The sequence below is a fragment of the Musca autumnalis genome, unplaced genomic scaffold (assembly GCF_047663935.1).
Source record: "Musca autumnalis isolate F117 unplaced genomic scaffold, ASM4766393v1 scaffold_2, whole genome shotgun sequence".
Lineage (NCBI taxonomy): Eukaryota > Metazoa > Arthropoda > Insecta > Diptera > Muscidae > Musca > Musca autumnalis.
In genome coordinates, this window is record NW_027411755.1 from 151,494,585 (window position 1) to 151,505,471 (window position 10,887).

General features: G+C 39.7%; 1 protein-coding gene across 2 annotated transcripts in view; it reads left to right on the forward strand.

Annotated features, from left to right (window-relative positions):
• The window catches only part of Hr38 (Hormone receptor-like in 38), a 214,961-nt gene extending 204,548 nt beyond the window's left edge, over nt 1–10,413 (forward strand). For both annotated transcript variants that reach the window (XM_073969553.1, XM_073969552.1), the window contains exons 3-5: nt 4,495–5,832; nt 8,146–9,289; nt 9,712–10,413. In XM_073969553.1, coding sequence (XP_073825654.1) covers nt 4,495–5,832; nt 8,146–9,289; nt 9,712–9,968 — 2,739 coding nt within the window. In that variant the 3' untranslated portion in view covers nt 9,969–10,413. The remainder of the gene's footprint in view (nt 1–4,494; nt 5,833–8,145; nt 9,290–9,711) is intronic.
• The last annotated feature ends 474 nt before the right edge of the window (nt 10,414–10,887 follow it).

Genomic DNA, 10,887 nt, shown 5'->3' on the forward strand with positions numbered 1-10,887 from the left:
AAACGAGTCTTTTGTAGACGAGTTGAAACGAGTCTTTATAGACGAGTTGAAAGGAGTCTTTTGTAGACGAGGTGAAACGAGTCTTTTGTAGACGATTTGAAACGAGTCTTTATAGACGCGTTGAAACGAGTCTTTATAGACGAGTTGAAACGAGTCTTTATAGACGAGTTGAAACGAGTCTTTATAGACGAGTTGAAACAAGTCTTTATAGACGAGTTGAAACGAGCCTTTATTAACGAGTTGAAACGAGCCTTTATTAACGAGTTGAAATGAGTCTTTATAGACGAGTTGAAACGAGTCTTTAGTAGACGAGTTGAAACGAGTCTTTATTAACAAGTTGAAATGAGTCTTTATAGACGAGTTGAAACGAGCCTTTATAGACGAGTTGAAACGAGTCTTTATAGACGAGTTGAAACGAGTCTTTTGTAGACGAGTTGAAACGAGTCTTTTGTAGACGAGTTGAAACGAGTCTTGGTAGACGAGTTGAAACGAGTCTTGGTAGACGAGTTGAAACGAGTCTGTATAGACGAGTTGAAACGAGTCTTTTGTAGACGAGTTGAAACGAGACTTTTGTAGACGAGTTGAAACGAGTCTTTTGTAGACGAGTTGAAACGAGTCTTTATAGACTAGTTGAAACGAGTCTTTATAGACGTGTAGAAACGAGTTTTTATAGACGAGTTGAACCGAGTCTTTATAGACGTGTAGAAACGAGTATTTATACACGAGTTGAAACAAGTCTTTATAGACGAGTTGAAACGAGTCTTTATAGACGAGTTGAAACGAGTCTTTATAGACGAGTTGAAACGAGTCTTTATAGACGAGTTGAAACGAGCCTTTATTAACGAGTTGAAAAAAAAATAAAATGAGTCTTTATAGACGAGTTGAAACGAGCATTTATAGACGAGTTGAAACGAGTCTTTATAGACGAGTTGAAACGAGTCTTTTGTAGACGAGTTGAAACTAGTCTTTTGTAGACGAGTTGAAACGAGTCTTTTGTAGACGAGTTGAAACGAGTCTTTGTAGACGAGTTGAAACGAGTCTTTATAGACAAGTTGAAACGAGTCTTTATAGACGAGTTGAAACGAGTCTTTATAGACGTGTAGAAACGAGTTTTTATAGACGAGTTGAACCGAGTCTTTATAGACGTGTAGAAACGAGTATTTATTCACGAGTTGAAACAAGTCTTTATAGACGAGTTGAAACGAGTCTTTATAGACGAGTTGAAACGAGTCTTTTGTAGACGAGTTGAAACGAGTCTTGGTAGACGAGTTGAAACGAGTCTTTATAGACGAGTTGAAACGAGTCTTTATTAGACGAGTTGAAACGAGTCTTTATTAGACGAGTTGAAACGAGTCTTTAGTAGACGAGTTGAAACGAGTCTTTATAGACGAGTTGAAACTAGTCTTTATAGACGAGTTGAAACGAGTCTTTATAGACGAGTTAAAACGAGTCATTTATAGACGAATTGAAACGAGTCATTTATAGACGAGTTGAAACGAGTCATTTATAGACGAGTTGAAACGAGTCATTTGTAGACGAGCTGACGGCAGCTAAATAGACGAGCTGAAAGGGAATCTTTATAGTCGAGTTGAAACTAGTCTTTATGGACGAGTTGAAATGAGTCTTAGCGGAAGATCTGAAGGCAGTCTTACGAACTTAAGGGGAGTCTTCATAGGCAGTCCCTAAGACCAGCAGGAGGGAAACTTTATAGACGAGGGAAAGGGACTTTTTATAGACGAGTGGATGGGAATCTTTATGGGAGAGCAGAATGGACGCTTTATGGACAAACTGAAAGGAGGCTATATATTCGAGTGGAAGAGAGTCATTATTGAAAAGTGGAAGATAGTCTTTATAGACGAGCGGCGGGGAGTCTTTATAGACGTGCGAAAGAACGTTTTTATAGACGAGCGGAAGGAGTCTTTATGGACGAGCTGATGTTAATCATTATAGACGAATGAAAGGGAGTCTTAATAGACGAGAAGGAGTGAGTCTTCACAGGGTAGAAGGAATTCTTTATAGACTAGTGCAAGGGGGCTTTTATAGACTATCGGAAGGGAGTATTTTTAGACGAGGGAGCCTTTGTAGACGAGCTAGGAACAGAAGGGAATCATTATAGACGAGCGGAAGTGAGTCTTTAGAGACGAGCAGTCTTTATAGACAGGCGGAAGGGAGTCTCTATGGACGAGCGGAAGGAAGTCTTTGTAGACGAGCGGAGGGCAGTCTTTGTAGACGAGCGGGTGGAGTCTTTATAGACGATCGGAAGGGAGTATTTATAGAGGAGCTGAAGGTAGTCTTTATTGGCGAGTCGATCGGGGTATGTATGGACAAGTCGTAAGCAATCTTCGTAGACCAGCTGAGGGAGTCTTTAGCCAGCGATACTGAGTTTTTAAGACGACTTAGAGGAGTTTTTATAGACGACCTTAAAGGAGTATTTATAGACAACCTTAAATGAGACTTTATAGACGACCCAACTGAAGAGAGTCTTTATATACGATCAGAATGTAATCTTTTAAGAGGAGCGTAAGAGAGTTTTTATAGACGAACGAAATTGTGTCTTAACAGGGGGACGAAAGGGACTCTTCATAGACGAGCCGAAAGGAAGCGTTATAGATGAGCTAAGGGGAGTCTTTATAGACGTCCGGGGGAAACTCTTTCCAAACGAGTTGAAAGCAGTTTTTACATACAGGCTGAAGAGAGTCTTTGTAGACGATCGCATGAAAGTCTTTATAGATGAAGGGAAGGGAGACATTATAGACGAGTGTGTTGGGTTCTTTATATACAAGTGTATGAGAGTATATCGTCACCTGAATAACTGACGATATATAGGCCAGCGGAAGAGAGTCTTTAGAGTCGTGTCGAAGGTTATCTTTATAAAGGTAGTTATTATATGCGGAATGAAGAGATTCTTTACGGATGACCAGAGCAGTGCTTCTTTATGCGTCGATATGTGGAGCTTAAAGGCCTCGACACATAAGAAGCATGGCATTCTTGCTGAAGTCATATCTGATAAAAGACTAAAGGCCAAGTTCGGCCTAATAAATAGATTTCACAATCACATTTGAATTAGGTCGAATTTGGTCTTTAGTCATTTACCAGATATGACTTAAGCAAGAATGCCATGCTTCTTATGTGTCGAGGCCTTAAGAAAGTTTTTATAGAGCTGCAAGATTTCTTTCTATTTTGGAGGAAAGTTCAAGCGAACGGTCTGTTTCCCTAGCTTGTCTTTGGAGAATAATAATCCACTTTTGGCCAACAACCAACACTGATTTTCCATTTCGGATTAGTTCTGTCATGAATTGCCCCTAGAAAGTACAATTTGGATGGTATTTGTTTACCTATTGTTCAATTTAGAAGTTAACCAAATTCCTCAGATTTTTCGGTGGTGTTTGTTGTTGAATCACACAGTCCAAATGTTTATTACGCATTAAACGCTCCTTCTCTATGTAGAACAAAGTTCTAGGGCTCGGCCTGTTCCCTAGTTTGTCTTTATAGTACAAATGATCCTCCTTTGGCTAGAAACCATCGCTTATTCTCACTAAAAAGTTGCAGCAAACTTCAATAGAAGAGGGGCACCTGGATAAATTTTGAAACATGCCATATTAAAACTAATCAGGAATACTTCTTTTCATGTTAAGCATCTGCATCTGTACAACATTTAAAGACCTAAGGATACCTGATTACAAATGTAAAACAAATAGTTTACTTAAATTATGATTTATTTTGATAAGGTACATTTTGTTGCCAATACTGCTTTTCTTACAAAATATTGAAACAACAACAACTACACGTGTCACAACAATACATTACTAATTACATTGCTATACGCTAAAGATGACACCTTAATGTGTTGCGGCGTTTTGGACAAATGACAATAGGAGACCATTAAGCGCAACCAATCAACAAATTATCACCCAATGAAAACAAACAACACCTCCTTTGTACCGTCACAAAGTTTGGTAGTTGGGAAATCCATTGAAAACTCACGAAAAAGGGGGTTGTAGACATGTACAGAAATGTACTCTTGTTGTTGTGTGCGTGTTGTTGTTGGAAAAACTGAAAAATCCGACAACTAAAGTCGTGTGCAACATAGTGAAGACTTAATGGCCATATAAAAAATTCATTACCATGAATAACTTGAAACAGAGTAGAAGAAGAAGACACCTAAAGAGAGGGGTAGGATGGTTAAACACAAACGACAGACAGCCAGACAGACACCCCAGCCAATAACTGCCAATCATATTTAGTTACCCGTTCTCTAGTCCATTAAACCTAAAGACGCAACCCAAACGCTTATGACAAAAGCGCGCATGTCTAATGGCCGTAACAGCTCCTCCTCCTCGAAAGCCTTACATGCCACTTTTTGTAGTTGCACAGCACTTTCGGTTTCACATGTACGAATTTTTTGCGTGTAAATATTTTCTTGCTATTTTGCAGAGAACTGATTTTTGAATTTTGTGTTAATTTTAGTCTTTTTTCAACTGCCTTTCATTGCAGAACACTTTCGGTACTCTTTCTCCGTTTGATAACTTTTCCTCGCAAACTGGCAATCAGCAACAGCAGCAGCATCAGCAGCAACAGCAACAACACCAACACCATCAGTCCCAGCAACATTCTCATCATCATCACCACCACCACAACCACCATCAACACAATCATCATCACAGCAATAGCCATCCACAGCAACAGCTAAGCAACAACAATAACAATAACACTACAAATCTTTTATCCGTGGCCACCGAAGATCATTTAATAGGCAATCTAACCGATACCACAACCTCGGAACATTCGGAATTGATTGATCACACATTTAATCAGTTATCGGATTTATTTTTTCCTACCGATTCAAATCAATCTTTGCTCTCACCCACCCTAGACAGTAATCCCAGTCGGGAGGCGGATTCTTCGACGCAGCACAATCATCATCATCACCACCACCATAGCCACCAGTTACAAGATCTCCATTCGTCGTGTGAAACCTTGGTGGGTAGCAGCGAAGACATCACCTCGTCCCTTGAGAATCTAACAAAATTAACGTGCCTGCGTGAAAAACGTTTATCATCGATACCTGAACAGCATAGTGTAAGAACGTCCAATTCCGAGGCAGATCACAGCTCATTGTGTTTTGATCGTTCAACACCCCAGGAAATTGGTTTACTGAGTTTAAGATCAAGCAGTGATCCGGCCATAGCATTACATAGCCTGCAAGAGCGTCAACAGGCGACACCAAGTGGTGGTGGAGGAGGCGGTAGAGGGGATCCTCTGTTATCCCCTTTAGGTGGTCCACTATCTTTACCCAGCTTCGAAGAAACATATTCGCTCAAATACGGCACAACACCAACTGGTTCGGCGGCTAGTACGGTTTCGACCAGTGATCTTCAAATAAAAATGGATGAAGATTGTTTTCCCCTAAGTTCGCCAGCAGCGGGTGAGGGAATTGGTGGACCGGCATTAAATCAGGCTCAGACACATCATCATCACCATCAACAGCAGCAGCAACAACAACAACAGCATCACCACAATCAGCATCATCATAATAGTTTATTGGTACAAACGCAGCAACAACAACAAACTACGCAACAACAATCCCATCTTCCTCAGCAACAGTCCCATCAGCCCCATCAGCACCACCACCACCCGCAACAACAAAATTCCAATAACTTCAATTACCATGGCCATTTTAATGCAACCACCACACCAGCCTCTTCTGCATCTTCGGTCTCGTCTTCGTATGAATTCACCAATGGTAATGACACTTCTTCGGCCAGCTTTAATACCACCACCTCGGCGGGCGACAATTTCTATCATCAATATCATCTGAATACGCAACCAAATGTAAGTAGAATTTTTTTTCATTAGCTCTATTTTAGGCGCGAAAGGGGGTTTTATAGATGGTCGTCTTTATAGATGATCTTATCGTGGTATTTATAGACGTGCTAAACGTCGTCTCTATAGACGAACTTAAGGTCGTCTTTATAGACCAACTTAAGGTCGTCTTTATAGACGAACTTAAGGACGTCGTTATAGACGAACTTAAGGTCGTCGTTATAGACGAACTTAAGGTCGTCTTTATAGACGAACTTAAGGTCGTCTTTATAGACGAACTTAAGGTCGTCTTTATAGACGAACTTAAGGTCGTCTTTATAGACGAACTTAAGGTCGTCTTTATAGACGAACTTAAGGTCGTCTTTATAGACGAACTTAAGGTCGTCTTTATAGACGAACTTAAGGTCGTCTTTATAGACGAACTTAAGGTCGTCTTTATAGACGAACTTAAGGTCGTCTTTATAGACGAACTTAAGGTCGTCTTTATAGACGAACTTAAGGCCGTCTTTATAGACGAGCTTATGGTCGTCTTTATAGATGATCTTATCGTGGTATTTATAGACGAGCTAAACGTCGTCTCTATAGACGAACTTAAGATCGTCTTTATAGGCGAACTTAAGGTCGTCTTTATAGACCAACTTAATATCGTCTTTATAGACCAACTTAAGGTCGTCTTTATAGACGAACTTAAGGTCGTCTTTATAGACGAACTTAAGGTCGTCTTTATAGACGAACTTAAGGTCGTCTTTATAGGCGAACTTAAGGTCGTCTTTATAGACGAACTTAAGGTCGTCTTTATAGACGAACTTAAGGTCGTCTTTATAGACGAACTTAAGGTCGTCTTTATAGACGAACTTAAGGTCGTCTTTATAGACGAACTTAAGGTCGTCTTTATAGACGAACTTAAGGTCGTCTTTATAGACGAACTTAAGGTCGTCTTTATAGACGAACTTAAGGTCGTCTTTATAGACGAACTTACGGTCGTCTTTATAGACGAACTTACGGTCGTCTTTATAGACGAACTTAAGGTCGTCTTTATAGACGAACTTACGGTCGTCTTTATAGACGAACTTAAGGTCGTCTTTATAGACGAACTTACGGTCGTCTTTATAGACGAACTTACGGTCGTCTTTATAGACGAACTTAAGGTCGTCTTTATAGACGAACTTAAGGTCGTCTTTATAGACGAACTTAAGGTCGTCTTTATAGACGAACTTAAGGTCGTCTTTATAGACGAACTTAAGGTCGTCTTTATAGACGAACTTAAGGTCGTCTTTATAGACGAACTTAAGGTCGTCTTTATAGACGAACTTAAGGTCGTCTTTATAGACGAACTTAAGGTCGTCTTTATAGACGAACTTAAGGTCGTCTTTATAGACGAACTTAAGGTCGTCTTTATAGACGAACTTAAGGTCGTCTTTATAGACGAACTTAAGGTCGTCTTTATAGACGAACTTAAGGTCGTCTTTATAGACGAACTTAAGGTCGTCTTTATAGACGAACTTAAGGTCGTCTTTATAGACGAACTTAAGGTCGTCTTTATAGACGAACTTAAGGTCGTCTTTATAGACGAACTTAAGGTCGTCTTTATAGACGAACTTAAGGTCGTCTTTATAGACGAACTTAAGGTCGTCTTTATAGACGAACTTAAGGTCGTCTTTATAGACGAACTTAAGGTCGTCTTTATAGACGAACTTTATGGACGAGCTTATGGTCGTCTTTATAGACGAGCTTATGGTCGTCTTTATAGACGAACTTAAGGTCGTCTTTATATATGAGCTTATGATCGTCTTTATAAACAAACTTAAGGTCGTCTCTATAGACGAGCTAAAGGTCGTCTTTTTAGACGAGCTAAAGGTTGTCTTTTTAGACGAGCTAAAGGTTGTCTTTTTAGACGAGCTAAAAGTGGTCTTTGAAAGGAGGCTATACAGACAAGCTCAACGGAGTCTTAATAGACGACCTGAAGGCAGTTCTAAAAGAAGACCAGAAGGGAGTCTTCTTAGACAATCAGAAGGGAATCTTGTTAGACGATTAAAAGGGAGTCTAAATAGACGACCAGAAGGGGTTGTAAGTAGGGGGTCAAAAATTACTGTGTATTGATGACCAGAATTGGTTTTTTAATAGAAAACCAAATGGGAGTCTTGTAAACGAGGTTAAGGGAGTCATGATACCCGACCTCAAGATTAGATGTAAATCTTTTAAAAACCTTATTTGGGACTCATTAGACAGGCTCTTCTCTCTCTCTTCTTTTTAACATATTCACTTTATCATTGATCAAATAATAATTTCTATCTCTCTTATTTTTCTCCCTCCTCTTCACAGAATTACCATTCATCGACAGCGGAACGTTATAGCCTACCAACATTTCCCACCATGTCCGAGCTGGAAGCTGCCACCGCCGTTGCTTCTGCTGCCGTCTTGGCGCCATTGCGAAGAGCCTCCTTGCCGGTTAATCGTTCGGAATCGCCTCTAAGCAATCATAGTCCGAAACTTCCTAAATTGGTAATATGTTCCAGTAATACAACAACAACCACAACACTGCATCTCAAGCATCCACATTCACAGCTCTCAAGTGCACCAAGTTCGGCATCAAATTCACCCAGTGTTCGACAACAAAGCTCAACTCCGGTTATGCACCCGCATCATCCCATGAATCATCAATCGGATATGTTGAATGGTCGCATAATACCCACACCCCCATCACAGCTGTGTGCCGTTTGTGGTGACACGGCAGCATGCCAACATTATGGTGTACGCACCTGTGAAGGCTGTAAGGGCTTCTTTAAACGTACCGTCCAAAAAGGTTCCAAATATGTGTGCTTGGCTGATAAAAATTGCCCCGTGGATAAGAGACGTCGCAATCGTTGTCAGTTTTGTCGCTTTCAGAAATGTCTCGCTGTCGGTATGGTAAAGGAAGTGGTGCGCACAGATTCCCTAAAGGGGCGCCGGGGTCGCTTGCCGTCTAAACCAAAATCACCACAAGAATCACCACCCTCCCCTCCGGTTTCACTGATAACAGCTTTGGTGCGTTCTCATGTTGATACCACACCTGATCCGTCTTGCCTCGACTATTCACAGTACCGCGAACCCAGCCAACAAGAGCCACCTCTGGTAATGAGCGAAGCCGAAAAGGTACAACAATTCTATAATCTTCTAACAACATCGGTCGATGTTATAAAACAATTTGCCGAGAAAATACCTGGTTATTCTGATTTAACACCGGAAGATCAGGAGTTGCTGCTGCAATCTGCCTCGTTGGAATTGTTTGTGCTGCGTCTGTCCTACCGAGCCCGTGTCGACGATACAAAGATGACATTTTGTAATGGCATTGTTTTGCATCGAAGCCAGTGTCAACGTTCCTTTGGTGATTGGCTAAATGGTATCCTGGAGTTTAGCAAAAGCCTTCATAGTTTAGAAATTGACATATCTGCATTTGCATGCCTCTGCGCCCTGACACTGATAACAGGTGAGTAAGAGATGAGAGGAAACGAGACAATAACAAAGTATAGTTTTATAGACGAGCAGAAGGGAGTCTCTATAGACGAACTCGCGGTCGTCTTTATAGACGATCTAAGGGTCGTCTTTATAAAAGATCTAAGGGTCGTTTTTTATAGACGAACTAAGTGTCGTCTTTATAGTCGAGCTAAGGGTTGTCTTAATAGACGATCTAAGGCTCGTCTTTATAGACGATCTAAGGGTCGACTTTATAGACGAACTAAGGGTCGTCTTTAAAGACGAGCTAGAGGTCGTATTTATAGACTAGCTTAAGGTCATATTTATGTCATCTTTATGGACTTTATTGACAAACTCATGATCGTCCTTAACATATTCAACTTTTTGCACTATTTGTTAATTTTTTCTTTTGTCTCTCTCTCCTCTTTTTTGCAGAACGACATGGCCTGCGAGAACCGAAAAAAGTCGAACAGCTACAAATGAAAATCATTGGCAGTCTACGTGATCATGTCACCTATAATGCTGAGGCTCAAAAGAAACCACACTATTTCAGTCGACTGCTGGGCAAGTTACCGGAATTGCGTTCGCTTAGCGTCCAAGGATTGCAAAGAATATTCTATTTGAAATTGGAAGATTTAGTGCCAGCACCGGCACTCATTGAGAATATGTTTGTGGCCAGTTTACCGTTTTAAACGTACAACCAAATTCCCGGCAACCCTTAAGCCCCCACTATCCCTCTCACTATCTGCTTTTATTTCCCTCAGTTTTGTTTTTAAGATTATTTAAATAAAATAAATGTAAATTATTCCCTTTTTTATTTAAGAAAAACAACAACAATCCTAACTAAAAGAAAAAAATTCTAATTTTATTATTGTACTTTAAAAAAGAAAAATTTATTTATAACTACTGCAACTTCATCGGAAACCAACAACAAAAACATAGTGTAATTATTACCTTTTTAGTCTTAAGAACTCCCCTTTAAATGTTAAGCATTATGAAATAAGAAATGTTAATTATTTTTTCTTAAATAATGATGTTTTGCTCTCAATTTTGTTTTATTATTTTTTTTTGTTTTTATTTTCTGTTGTGTTATTTTATTATTTCTATGGAATAAAATTTCCTTAGATTTTTTGAATTAATTTCGTTTTGTTGTTTTCTTTCTTCATATTGGTTATGTTTCGTGAAAGATGTTTTCACTTTTTTTATTATAGCGGTTTGCGGTGGCGCCCAACGGACATAAGGCCCAATTTTATTTTGGACATTGAGGTCATTTTTAATATTCCGAAAAGTCCATATTCATATACCTTTTAATATCAAGTAAGGATAACTCGCGTTTCTCCAGGAAGATCAACTGAATCGCGGAAAGGCGCGTCGAAACAACCGATTCAAAGCGAATCGCTACCAAGAGTCGCAGGCGAATCATATGGAAGATCTTTAGAAGAAGAAAATATAACGAAAAACTTAAAGGAAATTTCTATTTCATTCTTCTTTGTTTTTTGTTTCTTTCATTTGGAATACCTTTGTACGTATAGGGCTGTCGAAGGCTGTTTTATAATTGACAAAAAGATGTTAAGTGTCGATCTGAATCCCTTTTGGGGTTTTCCAGGAGGT